The 14,886-nt window shown below is 38.1% G+C and overlaps 1 protein-coding gene across 3 annotated transcripts in view; it reads left to right on the top strand.

Moving 5' to 3' along the window:
- Positions 1 to 5,367: 5,367 nt before the first annotated feature.
- The window catches only part of kcnn3 (potassium intermediate/small conductance calcium-activated channel, subfamily N, member 3), a 68,427-nt gene continuing 58,908 nt past the window's right edge, over positions 5,368 to 14,886 (top strand). For 2 of the 3 annotated variants that reach the window (XM_065261012.2, XM_065261011.2), the window contains exons 1-2: positions 5,368 to 5,880; positions 6,514 to 7,569. In XM_065261012.2, coding sequence (XP_065117084.1) covers positions 6,559 to 7,569 — 1,011 coding nt within the window. In that variant the 5' untranslated portion in view covers positions 5,368 to 5,880; positions 6,514 to 6,558. Of the gene's footprint in view, positions 5,881 to 6,513; positions 7,570 to 11,478; positions 11,689 to 14,886 lie in introns of those variants that run through there. The other variant, XM_065261014.2, reaches the window with a different exon arrangement.

Raw genomic sequence — 14,886 nt, 5'->3', positions numbered from 1 at the left:
ACATATATACACCGATCAACCATAACATTATGACTTCTTGCCTAATATTGTGTAGGTCCCTCTTTTCCACCATAACAACCCTGACCCGTCGAGGCATGGACTCCACCAGACCTTTCTATCAGAACCAGTATTTACTTTTTCAATAATTTCCGCTACAGTTGCTCATCTGTTGGATAGCCTTTGCTTCCCACGTGCATCAAAGACCCTTGTTCACTTCTTTTCTTTCCTTGGCCCTCTTTTGATAGGTACTGATTGACCACTGCAGACCGGGAACACCCCACAAGAGCTGCAGTTTTGGAGATGCTCTGATCAAGTCGTCTAGCATCACATTTTGGTCCTTGTCAAAGTCACTCAGATCCTTACGCTTGCCCATTTTCCCTGCTTCTAACAACTTTGAGGAGAATCAGTTGATGTGTTAGAAGCAGGAAAATGGGGAAGCGTAAGGAGTTAAGCGACTTAGACAAGGGCTAAATATTTTCTTCATATCCATCATTAAATACTTTTGCTTTAGACGAAAAAATTGATAAAAGTGCTAAAATGAGTGCTAAATAGCACTTAAAGCTCGTAATCATAGGGGAACCATTTTTAGTACTACATAGCACCTATAGAGCACCTATAAAGAACCATTCGGGGGTGATATAGCACCACTATAGAACCACTATTGCACCAGATATGTTCTATAGCACAATATGGTTCTACACAGGTGCTACACAGGTACTACATAGGTGTTACATGGCACTTAAAATGGTTCCCCTATGATTACGAGCCAGTGAAACACTTTTAGTGCTGTTTAGCACCGTTTGTTTTTAGAGTGTGGTTAAAGGAGGTTTATCGACTGTATTAGGATACCCAGACAGCATTAGACAGCCATGGAGTCTACTGCTGTCTGGGAGGAAATATTTGAGCCTTTTACCTTTATTCAGAAAGGACACTGAAGAGTGACTTGAGGCTTTTTTTCATGTTCTTAGAGCAGTGGTTCTCAAACTGGGGGCCGCGACATTGAGCAGGGGGCTCCAGTTTTATGTCATTTTATAAAATACGTTAATTTATCATAAATTCTGTGTAATTAAACTTCAGAAAAATAAGTCTACCAACAAACATCACTACATTGTATAATTTATGTGTTTTATTTAATTCAATGTTTTGTTTTTGAATGTTTTATTTTTTTGGGGGAGCAATGAAGGGATGCATCGTACACAAGGTCAAAAAAAGTTTGAGAACCACTGACTTAGAGGACTTTAGCAAAAGACAAATTTGTTAAATACCAATCAAGTGACTAAAGTGACATTTGTGAAAAGAAGGCATTTCAATTACTGACTAATAACCTTTTCATTGCCATTAAAGTGAAACTACTAAAGCTAAACACTTCAGAGATTGATAAAAAAAATTCAGACCCGGCTCTTCACATACAGTAATTAAGCCATACACATATACATTCAGTATACACACGCACTCATGCAAGAAAGCACACACATATATATCTCCACTGTTTTCCAGCATTTGTCATTGTCTCCTAGTGTAATATATACGACTTCAGAGGTGTCCTTTAGGATTGGGCTCTGACCTTTTCTCCGCACAATACGAACAAAAGCACCTGTTTGGTGTCACTATCTTCCCATCTCTGTGTTCCCTGTATCCATATCCTTCACTGCCAAAAATATTGAGAGCAGCATAACACATTTCAACCTTTTCTAAAGATTTCCCGTTTTTATTTTTGTGGTTCACCGTTTTCTCTGGTTCTGCTTGTGCTGTTTTGTTTTCCCAATTATCTCTTAAAGATGAACCGGATGACTTTCCAGTTTGATAAGATGAACGATTTTAAACGTTGTCAATCAGTAATGTAGTGAAGTGTTAAAAATTGCATTGTCTAATGTAATTTCTATACAGTGTTGTTACTGGGTTTTTGTTGGTATTTGGAAAAATATTTATATTAACACACTTTAAAAATGGGCATTTTGTCATCTCTTGATCATTCCTTTATACTCAGCTGTGCCCCATTATGTCATCATCCAGTCTTTTTTGACCTTTACAGTAAGGTGGGTGGTTTCACATGTTGGATTAGCCACTGGGGAAATAACCCTGTGCTATATCCCTAGATTATGTTATACTGAAAATGTGTCTGGACACAAATGCTGGATGTGTGACCCCTCACCATCTCCATGGCTACCATGAGGATGATGAATCTGCTTGTTTCTGCTGTAACAGTTTCTAAATCTGGGAAACTAATGTCCAGGTGACATAAATGTTTAATTTCTTCATACCTGTCAAATAAAATCTGTGTCCGCACTAATGGAGCATCTTCCTTCTATATCCGGTTTAATGGCCTGGCACATAGCTAGAAATGTCGGATTTAACGTGGTAATTACTGGAACGAGAACATAATGACATGATGGAGAGGACACTGTTGCCATGAGATTTCAAAGGGATGAGACACTTCTACCTGGAAACTCATTTAAGCCGTTTCATTTTACTTTATGCTTTTAGATGTAACCTACTCAATGCCTTGCATTAGCGGCGTTCAGCAGTATCCTGTGTGCTGCTAAACACACACGCTTTTTATCTGCTGAATAGGCGGCTGTGGTATTATTTCATTTTCGGCTCATCATAAAAAGAACATAAACAGGGCGATGTGGTCATTTGAAGCTCCAGCAAAGATATCTTAAGTGTACAAAGTCTTAGGAAATGCTTTTACAGCAGTTTCGGCAGCCGTGTCTAACTCGCTGACAGGTGTCGATTCTAGACACAAAGGGGCAGTTAGGTCTACTTGTGGGACGAGCAGAACGAGCTGTACGATTTACCACCTGTTGGTGGGTCCTTGACGTGTTCTGACGTCTGTGTTTATGTTTCATTTATGGTGACATTGACAGATTACCTAATGTTGTGCAGATTGCATGTTTTTGCTTAGATCTCGTGTGCTCATGTGGAGGCCAAGTAAGGGTGCATTTACAGAACTTACTATGGTAAAGTCACTGGAAAAACATCAGGATTATTATACTCATATGTGCTGTAACTTGGTGTTGTTAGTTACATAAATGAACATCAAAAGCAAATCAAGCGAACATCTTAGACTTCAGGAAGGAAAACTATTATTTGTGACCCTGCCTGTAAAAACCATAGACTGTAAAAAAATATGGATGTAGTGTCCGTGACGTCACCCATTGGTTTGTAAAGATCGTTTTTGAAGCTTAAAGTCGCAGACAATTCAAGTTTATTGTCCACAAAAAGTGGAAATTTGTCTTTGGCTCCACAGGTGGATTTCAAAACACATACACAATGAAAAGACAATAAATACAACAGACAAATAACACAGTAACCCTTAGAAACAACAATAGATAACACCTTCATCACCCACCAATATCAAAAAGATAAATATGGATATCATGGACAATTCTGAGTTCAGTAATGATATAGCACTTGGTATAAATGACTTTTTGTAAATATTTTTAGTTGCTAATGCAGCTGTGTACCTCCTTCCTGATGGTAATTTCCACCATCTTGTCGCCATCTTGACCGTGCGCCACCGTGCATCATTGGTGGATAACCGAAAATGGGTAAAGAGGCTGGACATGGGTGAACCTGAGGTGGATGGTTGCTCAAACCATGCCCGCCTAGCTCGATTTTAGTGACAGCAGGAGGCAGTTCACTCTTCACTCAAGTGGCCACACCCTTAATTATGCAGTTGTCATGAGGGGCAACATATAGACCAAAAACACTTTTTGTACCAGGCTGTAAACATATTATTTTCTACTGTAAATTTGGGCATTTTAACATGAAGGTCTATGGGAATTGATTCCCTTTTGGAGCCAGCCTCAAGCGGCCAGTCGATGAATTGCAGTTTAAATTACTCCCGCATTGTCTTCATCCGAGAGATTGAAAGGTTGCCCCCGGTAAAAACCCAGCTAAAGTAATTTTGTTTTGTTAGAAAAAATTGTCAACAAATGTACCCCTGCTGTTATTTTGAGGCAGGTCCTAATATATACCATTATGTACAGATATATGCATTTGGTACAAATGGGATTTGATATCAATATAAGGAACTAACATTAACTATTTAGGTGTTAAGCAGTACTTTTTGAAAGGGTACAACCACACTGACAGCTGGGGTACATATTTTGACTATTTTTTCTGACAGTGTGCACATAAACCATCATACGTCGTGTAAAGAACGTTTTGTGAAAAAAATCCTTAAAAATTTAACCTTGATAAATGACTAAGGCCATTTCAAAGATTGAAATTAACGTGAAATAAATAGTTGAAATCAAACATTGATACTTTTAGATACTGGTTTTCACAGGCAAGGTCACATTCATTTCTTTATAATGATTCATGGCGGATTTTTTTGGTGATGATGAAGTTTTGAGGGTAAGTATGGTGTTGTAAATTTGTCATGGGGGCGTCAGTTTGTGTTGAAAAGTGGTGGGGACAAAAGATCAGATAAAAAACATTACAGCAGGACGGGAAAAATATAAAATAATGGCGCATCAAAAATGGGCATAACTTAGGCCAGTCAACAACATGAAAATACTCAGCATAAAATCCTCAACAATGTCGACTGCACATGTAACAGTCCCTGCAACACCAGCTCAACCCAACAGTGCCAAAGCACCGTAGAAATCAGCAGCACGTTAAGTCAATGATTACAATGAAATTCATTACATATGTAAAAGAAAACACATCATAAGCGTACAGTGCAACATATGTGACCCTGGACCACAAAACCACTCGTAAGTCCCATTAGGCATAACTTGATTTTTCAGAACATTTTAACCAAATGCTTTCAAAAAGTGGTGGGGGCAAAATCAGCCATTTCAAAAAGTGGTGGTGACATGTCCCCAGCATCCCCAGTGTAAGTGACACCTAACATATGCGTTACTCAAGGGTAGTGCTACAAATCACTTAGTAAGTCTTTTTGTTATGGCACGGTGAGCTTATAACATGTACCCATGTTTCAGGATTAATATTTATTATTTAAATAATATTAATGTATGTCTGAAGTAGGCTACTCTAATATACTATCTGTATTTTCTGTAGTAAATTATACTGTAGTACTATAGTAGAGTATTATAACTGTAGTATACTACAGTAACTAGGAACTTTACTACAGTTTACTATATTATATACTATAGTATTTTTCTTGTGGGTTAGATTATTGCTGTATTGTTTTTACTTCTGTTTCTATTTTTTAAGAATTTTTATTTAAATAAGAGAGCCAGCAAGGGGTTTTTCAAAATTATTATTTTTTCTAGTTTTTTTTTTCTTACCTTATTTATTTTCTTCTGTGATGTCTGTCCAATGAGACGAGCAGAGAGGAGGGACCGAGGCGGAGAGACGGAGCCCAAAAGAGAAGTTGAGAGAGAGAGGGAGAGAGAGCATGAGAGAGACGTGCTGTCAGAATGAGAGCTAGTGGAGGATATGCATCCATTTCAAGACAAAATGTCAGGCTTACCTTAGTTTTTACGTTTCCTCATACACTGATGCCTACTTTAAATCGATGCTGTTTACAAATGGCTAATTGCGCTTTCGCGAAGTTATTAACGTAACGAGTGGATATGTATTTCCAAAAATATTCAGCAGCGTAAAACATCTTTTAGCGATTTTTATTTCGCACATTTATTGCGATCATTGTGCAGGTTGTAAACGCAACAGTCGATTTTGTTCAAATGAGGCTTGTCTGGTATAAATAGCGTGTGATTGAAGAAACAGCGGATCGTTTACTTCTGTAAATCAAAACCTTTAAGTCAGAAATCTCAGCCTGTCGGCAACGAAGCGAACAGAAATGATGGCATGATTGTGACAACATGAAAAAGAAAAAGTGTGAAGGAATATTTTTCCACTGCTTTTGAAATCATATGAACCTGGAGACTGATTGACAGACGGGAGGTAAGTGACAGGAAGATATCTGTTGACACAATGTTGAGGAGGAATTACACTTAAAGTCATATTATATGAGTGACCATTACTCATTTTTTACCGATTCTGTTAACAAAAAATGTTAATTTTTGGATGCAATAAAATGATCTTCAATAGTCCAGTACTGATGGTAATGTGTGAGCCTTGCATTTGTCACAGGTCAGTCCAGAGGCATGATTTTATCATTACATAAGTTTGTCAATAATAAAGACACTCTTGGTTGCATTTGTGTGACAGATATTGCTGGAGGGAGAGAAAGGAGAGGAGGGGGTGTCAGAGAGAAAAAGGAAAAATGCGATATAGAGAGAGAGAGAGATTAGAATGATAAGGTTGTGGATTGGTTTATCATTTTTCTCCCAAAGTGATGTTTAATGTAACTCCCAAGAACAAATTCACACATTGCAACTCCTAACTTGACATAGTGAGACACAGTCCTTGCACACTGTACATTATCTTTAAGTTAATAAAAGGAAATTCCCCATCCTACCGAACTGTTTCAGTCTCCTCTAGGATCTAATTTTATTCAGTTATTAATAAATCCATCTTTTTCCTCTCTGTCTCTCTCTCTCTCTCCTTCCCTCCCTTCCTCTAACTAAACTCCAGAGTTGAGGACCAGAGCACAAACAAACCTGCTGGAGCCTGGTTGCCATGGATCCCCCTCCCTCTCTGAGTCTGGCCCTTCTCAGTGGGAGCGAAGACGACGAGCAACGTCCGTCCCTCCCTCTTAGTGGTATCTCCCATGCCTCCCTTTCTGGCAACTACCCCGGGACCAACCATTCCAATCATACGGGAGGCAACAGCAGCCTGGAACGTCTCAACGGCACTCCTTCACCCACCACGCCGAATCTCCCCCCTGCATCATTGCCAAAACTACCCCTGTCCACAACTCCCCAGCTGTCCACGCCGATACCCAACGCGCTCCACCCCACCAGCACACCTCTCTCTTCCTGCTTAGGTAGCCAACACAGTCTGAGCGGAGAGACTTCACCTGTCTACAATGCTCTGTTTTACTCCTCTCATTCACCTTCCACAGAACGAGAAAGGGAACGTGAGAGAGGATGTAAGCATAGGCAGGCCAGCCCCCTGGTGCACAGGAGGGACAGCAACCCCTTTACGGAGATCGCCATGAGCTCGTGCAAGTACAGCGGTGGCGTGATGAAACCCCTAAGCCGCCTTAGCGCCTCCCGCAGGAACCTCATTGAGTCGGACAGTGGCAGTGATAGCAAAGAGGGCGGGGCGAGTGGCAGCCAGGGTGCCGCACCCTCCTCCTCTCAGCATAGCCAACCCCAGAACCCACCAGAGATTGTTATCTCCTCTAAGGAGGATCCGCCTTACGGACATGCTTATGAACTCGAGGCCTCTGCCAATCAAATGTCCATCTACCATCAGAACCACGCCCTCTCTGAGAGTAGGGGCATGTTGGGTGGCACGACACCAGGTGGGACTAATGGTAGGAGGGGTGCTGCTGCGGCAGGGGTCAGTAGGACCGCTTCCAAAGCTCATAAACGTAAGAATCAGAACATCGGCTACAAACTGGGCCACAGGAGGGCGCTGTTCGAAAAGAGGAAGAGACTTAGTGACTATGCCCTCATATTCGGCATGTTTGGCATTGTTGTCATGGTGATTGAGACAGAGCTGTCCTGGGGTGTCTACAATAAGGTGAGGCATTCACTGGAGTTCATAAACCAGGTACTTGGGTGTCTTTATTAGATGAATGTGCAGGCACAATGCATCTTTCTAGTTCTCTTGTGTGTATGTAAACAAATGTGCAGTATGTGTGTGCTCCCAACAAGACCATCCTATAATAATAATGTAACTCGTACATTATTGTGTACACAATGTATTGCAGACTTGAAATCAGCAGTAAGTTAGCCTCACTTAGTTATAAAGATAGTTCAAATACAAGAACAGGTGTTAGAAGATCAAACAAAAAGGAAAAACATTTAAATGCTCTTCGCACTAAAACGGAAACATTCGTATTAAAGCAGTCTTGCATCTGTTCAGTCGCACCGTATCTGAGCATCAAAAGATCTTTTAATTGGCATCACAGGAACCCATCAAAAGAAGCTCTGTTATTCAAGCAGCGCAAGACTAGCAAAGTTATTAAGAGCATTTCCAAAATCAAAAAAGTCCATGAAGTGGTATGGCATTTATCAACTTTTTGGAGCAAAAGACAGTTATGATACACTTGTGCGTCTGGCCGTGAGCATGCATGTTTTAAATACTTCTTGTCTGTCTTAAATGTACAAACACACACTCATAAAACCGCAGGGTTGTTTTTAACCCAGGGCTGGGTGATTATTGGACAGAACAAACACATTGGGTTTAAAATGACCAAACTGATTGAATAACAACAACCCAGCAATTGGGTTAAAACAGCCCAGCATCGGGTCATTTTTAACCCAGCGGTGTGTTCAGTCCAATAATGACCCTGCCCTGGGTTAAAAACAACTCAGCACTTTTTAGAGTTTACATGTGTTGTAAGAGTTCAAGGTTAGTAATGCTCCCCTGGTCAATGGCAGCATATCTTGTAAGGAGAGAATTACAGAAAGGGCGTATCAGATGGCTGCAGGCACAAAAACTATTTTGGACAGCTGACTTGGAGATCCTAATACACTGATACATGAAAGAGAGATGTGTTTTTTAGAGCAGAGTGGTGTTGGTGTAAAGTTGATATTTTTACAAACGTCTTTTTAAAGGGATGTTTGAAGGTAACACTTTGTTAACAATTTGACTAGAACTGTAGTCCCACGACAATTAGAGATAATTGGACATCACATCTCCAGTAACACACAATTTGTACAAAAAATAAATAAATACAGTTGCTTTTAAGAAAAATACAAACCTCACACACTTGCAATACCACATTCAGTCTGTGATTTAGTTATATGTGATTTACTCTGTAGTGGAGCTTTACTGAGTCCCAACCTATTTATTTTTTATTTAAAAAAATAGCTTTAGCTTAATAAATATGTCATTAACCGTTTGTAAGCTGTTTTCGTTAGATTTCCTATTTCAGTTGTTATATACTGTAGATGTTATTTATTTTTTGAACATTACACCTATCAGAGGGTTTCTCACTTGCACCCACATATACTGTACTTCTGTCTTTGCCGTACAATAGGTGCCATTAACTGGGGGCATGGTCTATTTTAAATATGTTTAAAGTAGTTTTATGTGAATGCTTAAAGGGACATTCCACTAATTTTGAAAATATGCTCATTTTCCAGCTCCCCTAGATACCGTTTTGGAATCCATTCAGCCGATCTCCGGGTGTGGTGGTACCACTTTTAGCATAGCTTAGCACAATACATTGAATCTGCTTAGATCGTTAGCATAACGCAAAAAAAATAACCAAATAGTTTCATTTTTTTTCCATTTAAACTTGACTCTTCTAAGGTTACATTGTGTACTAAGACTGACAGAAAATTTAAAGTTTTAATTTTCTAGGCAGATATGGCTAGGAACTATACTCTCATTCTGGCGTAATAATCAAGGAGTTTGCTGCTGTAACATGGCCGCAGCAGGCGCAATGATATTACGCAGCGCCTGAAAATTGTCCCCTGCTATTGAAAGTAACCAAGCGGATTATTTTCAGGCGCTGCGTAATATCATTGCTGGCATGTTACGGCAGCAAAGTCCTTGATTATTATGCCAGAATGAAAGTATAGTTTCTAGTCATATTGGCCTAAAAATTGCAACTTTTAATTTTCCGTCGGTCTTAGTACACAACGTAACTACAGAAGAGTCAAGTTTTAAATAGGAAAAAAACTCTTTGTTTATTTTTGAGCATGATGCTAATGGTCTAATCAGATTCAATGGATTGTGCTAAGCTATGCCAAAAGTGGTAGCATCAGACTCGGAGATCAGCTGAATGGATTCCAAAACAATAAAAATCAAATGTTTAACTCAAGTTAAACAAGTAAGTTACTGGCAACCAGCTGGCAGTAATACTGTAATCTCTACAGAATTTTTTTGCAGTGCAGGGTTCAATCTAATGACATAAGGTTCAATCTCTGTGTGAGAACGCAGCTTGTTCTTGAGCAAAATATTTCTCAAGTGATGCTTGATTGATGTTCAAAGTAGACATACTTAGTGCCACAGTCTGCATAATGTAACTCAATATCCAGCTTCTTGAACTGAATTTCAGACTAGAAGTCTGTTAGATTAAGTCAAACTCTCACAGTTAGTGTGTTCTAAGGATAGGTAAGTGACTGATTACTTAGTTTTTATGTTTAAAGTGGCTGAAGGATTGATAACATATCATGCGTAATAGCTACAGTCTGAGTCTTAAACATGAATTGAATGTTATTTGTATTTAAGAAGGACAGACAGAGATGAGCTCATTATCAACTTTACTTTGGTGTTAGTTGGATCACAGTGTTGACATAAATGCTCCATTCACAGCCCTACAATAACAAGTTTTAGCCAAATTTTAAGGTAGTAACACATGTATACTTTGTGGAAATAGCAATCCCAAAATGCACAGCTACAAACTTGGTGATTTGTTTAATTATATAGATATATAGTATTAATTTTAATAATACACTTTACAAGTAGGTTGCATTTGTTAACATTAGTTAAAAACATTTGCTAACATGAACTAACAATAAACAACACTTCTACAGCATTTTTTTTTTTAAATCAAAAGTCTCTCTCTAATTACTGTTAGGCATTATAGCATTAACTATAATTAATAAATCCTGGAAACTTTATTGCTCATTGTTAATTCATCTTAGTTAATGCATTTACTGATGTTAACAAATACATCCTTATTGTAAAGTGCTATCATAATGTTTATAATGAAATGCATTTAATTGTTAGGTAATAATACATTTTTTATACATATTAGTGTATTACACAACAAATATCATTCAAGTATAAATATTATTATATTATAAATAATGCTTAGAATAAAAAAGAATACATGCAAAAAATGGCAAATAAAATGAATAAATATTATTAATTTAAATATGAAACTATTACATTTTGGAGCATTATATTTGTAGTACAGAGAATAAAAAACATAAATGGGGAAAATAAAGCAAAAAATACATATTGATAAACTCATTATAAAACAATACTATTAAACTATGAACATTTGGAGCATTATGTGTGTAGTACAGGGCTGCTGTCTATAGGCTGAGCGTTCCAAATCGGTTGTTTACAATGCTATCTAGGTGGTAAGCAGCTCACTATAGGTTTTGTAATGGAGCTACTGTATGATGTCTAGCGTGTCTTTGAGCTCAAGCGGGTTTGAATGAAGTTTCTTCATGTCAGTGTTCTGGATGGGTCTGTCTCAGGATGTATTCTGGAAAACACTTTGTACATCTGCAGGTGGTTGTGATACAGCAGACACATAAGAAATTTGTTCTGTCTCAGTTTTTCTCTGTTTTGTTGCCTGTTTTCCCTCTGGCTTTTAGTGTCTCTTTCTTTCCTCTATATTCCTCTCTCTGTTCTGTCTCACCCACTCACCTTTCCTGTTTCTCTCTCTCTCTCTCTCTCTCTCTCTCTCTCTCTCTCTCTTTCTCTCTTGCTCTCTTTCTCTCTATCTATCTCTTTATAAATCTTCTCAGAAGCTTGCTTTCCTCTTCTCTCCTGATAATTTTTCTTGGTCTAGATCTCTTTCATACTCACTATCCTTAGTGCTCTCTCTATCTGTTATTGTAGTGGGTGGTGAACGGAGGAGTGTTATCGGAGAGAGAGAAAGCGAGTGAGTGTTAGGAGAGATGAAATGAAAGGCTGTAATAAAATCTCTTTATTTGAGATGGAAAACGGGTGAGTGAGTCAAGTTTTCACATGAATAATGGTCATGCTGATTGTATACCATTATAGCCATTATAAAACAGCACAATAGAAGCCTGTTAGTGCTGTATCGCCCCTTAGAGCAATTAAAGGGCTTTTCTCTCAGTTTATTACTGATTAAGGTCCGGACATATGTGCGATACTGATGCTCTCTGGGTTCCCAACATCTTCCAAACTGTATGAATCTAATCTAATGGGGATTTTCCACTTTGCAATCTCCCCATACAGTATGTAGTAAATGATGACTCCCATAGAAAGAGATTTTTATAGTTATGTTTTAATGGAACATTAATATAAGAGCAAGTGTCATTTGAATGATTGTCTATATCGATTATAAATAATTACCTTTGCACTCCATCAAGCTCCTGTTGGTGACTTTACCATACTGCTTGAGCTGTTGTCTCTCTGTGTGTATGTGTGACAGCTGCTTTTGAAAGGATAAAACCAGCAGGGAATTTCTGATGAAGCATCATTATGTCCAAAACATTTTCCTTACCATTATCTACTCTTTAGAGATGGTAGCTATGTTTGTGTGCACACAAAGATGATGCACACTTTATACAGCTGGTTAGGTGTGTGAAGTGTGTGTGGGTTGGTCTAGATTAAAATATGTGTATATAATATATAGATTTGCAGGAAACACAAATAGCTTTTCGCTATTTGATTAAATTAATGACTATTTCTTACCAGCCATAAATCTTGCATTGTAACAAACTTTATGTGGCAGTTGCAGTGTATTATATGAAATAAGTTTGCCATATTTTAACGATCTAAGCACATGGTCTACAGTGCACGGCTCACAGTCGAAAAAGGTGGGTTCGAATCCGCTTTTGCTAGTTTAACGACTGGAAAAATGGTTTATGCGCCTGGCGCACCGTCTTAAAGGGTTGTTCCTATTCTCGTAATAAATAATAGGTGTGTTTGGGCGTAACGTTTGATAAACCAATGAGAATCTCATCTCTCATCCCTAGGGCTGTAACGATTAATCGTAAAAATGCGCATTTTCTCAGTGAATGAATTTGAATGAATTACGGTGAAATGCCACCACATCCAAAAGCCAGGGGGAGCTCTTGTGCAGAAACTCCAATTGTGCCACAGAAGTAGCAGCATTACAAACCCTATTCCAGGAAAAGTCTGGAAGAATATTTATATCGTCGTTCTTCAGATTGTTTCAGGTTTTTCATGATAATAAAGAATATTTTGAATGATTTTGTTTAACGAGTGTTGGTTTTTCAAATGCATGTTATAAACGACTCCGACTCATAATGATTTTAGATTGATTAGTCTTCTTGCTGACCAAAACGCCATAGTACACACACAAGCTGTGCATTAAACAAAGAATCGCAGCCTTGCAATGCAGAATCGATTTTAGACAAGTCTTTTTAATGGGACATACGATTTATCGTTACAGCCCTACTCATCCCCTTTAAAAGCCAGTTGCGCTCTCGTCAAGGCGGATTGCCCATTTACATGGCACAGTTTGTAAGTGGAAAAACTGTAAGCATAGGAAGAAGACCACCAGTTTAAGAATGATGTTAAAAATTGCGGTGTGTTTTATTTATTGAAATTTTTTATTTTTGTTATTTAAGCTTTCTCTTCACACGTTGTTATTTCAGTAATTTTAATTGCTGATAAAGTATGATGCATGATCACTGTAATCTCAAAAAGTTTTTATAAGAATAATTTAAAATGAGATAAAATGTGTAGAGAGGCATTTCAGCACTTGGACAGCGCCGTGAGTGTTTTGAAAAAATATTACTCAAAAATGGTTCTTATCTCACCATATCCAAAGGTCCAAAGACATCATATACAATAAATCCGTGGGGTAGCATTAAAAAAATCTGTGCAATCTGCAATTAAAGAGCAATCTTACCACTTTTTGAAAGCAAATAAAAAAAATCTGCTTACAAGGCAACAGGTGAAGCAGTTCTTCACGGATTTTAAAGTCCTGTAAACTGTCCTCATTTATGTCCAAAAGACTCAATAATAATCATTTACATTTTAATCCTTTAATTTTTTCATATTTAAAAAATGTGCTGTTGCGAATCCATGTGTTTAAAAAGCAAATGTGCGTTGTCGTCCCGTTTATAGGCGCAAATTACTAACACGCTCTTTAAATAACAAAAACAATATTGCGTCATTGACTTTAGACTTTAGACCAGGTTTTAGTTGGTCAGTGCCATAGTCTATTTTAGTTGCCTTAAAATAGCAACGCGCCAACAATGCGCCTGAACACACCTTTTTTTCAGACCAGAACGCCCATTGGTGCACAAATGGGAGCAAATGCATTTGCTTTTTAAACAACTGAACGTGAAAATGATAACTGCGCTGGCCTGAAACTAGCAATAAACACTTGCGTCGCGCCTTGCGCTGCATTGTGCCAGGTGTATGATAGGGTCCTTTGTCTCTTTGTAAAATGCAACCTTTTATGATAAAACATTGTGTAGGTAATTTCTTATGTGTCGCCACATAGATTTGTGAAAAAGAAAACATCCCAGCATCCTGGTTTAACCTCAAATGGTATATTTTTCACTGGGGGTATAAAATGTGAGCTGTGACAGATGTTTTGATTTTAATTATTGTGATGCACTAAGTAACTCCACTTTATTCACTCCAAACATTTTTAACCCTGTACATATGTTTATGACTGTACGATTGTGTTTAGGTTAAATGTGATGGATGTATTCGTAAAGAGCTGAATGTGTGCCTTACTCGCATTTCTCAGGAGATCTCTGGTTCATTCACACTAAGTACACATCATTTTCTTCTGAAATAGAAAGCTAGAAGGATTAGACAAGAGAGAGGGAATGAGACAGAATTTGGAAAACAGAGTGATATAGTGCAGGGTGAAACCGGAGCCAGTGTTACTTGCTTTGTTTGTTTTGGTGTTTGATCAAATATTTGGAGTCGTATGCTATCTATTTGTTTGCCATCTGACCATTCCTTAAACAGTAAAATATTGAATTATAAAAGATTTATGATATGGTATAGACTAGAGCAGATATTTGAATATGTTATAGGCTGAGGTCCAGGAGTCTATGTCCACTAGAGCGAAAAACTTTAGTTTTGCATTTTTGTGATTGCATATTTATTTATGATTTATTCTTTTTTCACTCTTTAATATTGTTACCTGAGTTTTGCCACTGCAAGCACCACTCACATTTTCATCAG

The sequence above is a fragment of the Paramisgurnus dabryanus genome, chromosome 13 (genome assembly GCF_030506205.2).
Source record: "Paramisgurnus dabryanus chromosome 13, PD_genome_1.1, whole genome shotgun sequence".
Classification (NCBI taxonomy): Eukaryota; Metazoa; Chordata; class Actinopteri; order Cypriniformes; family Cobitidae; genus Paramisgurnus; species Paramisgurnus dabryanus.
Note: the sequence above shows the minus strand (reverse complement) of the source record. Positions and strands in the feature narration are given on the sequence as shown.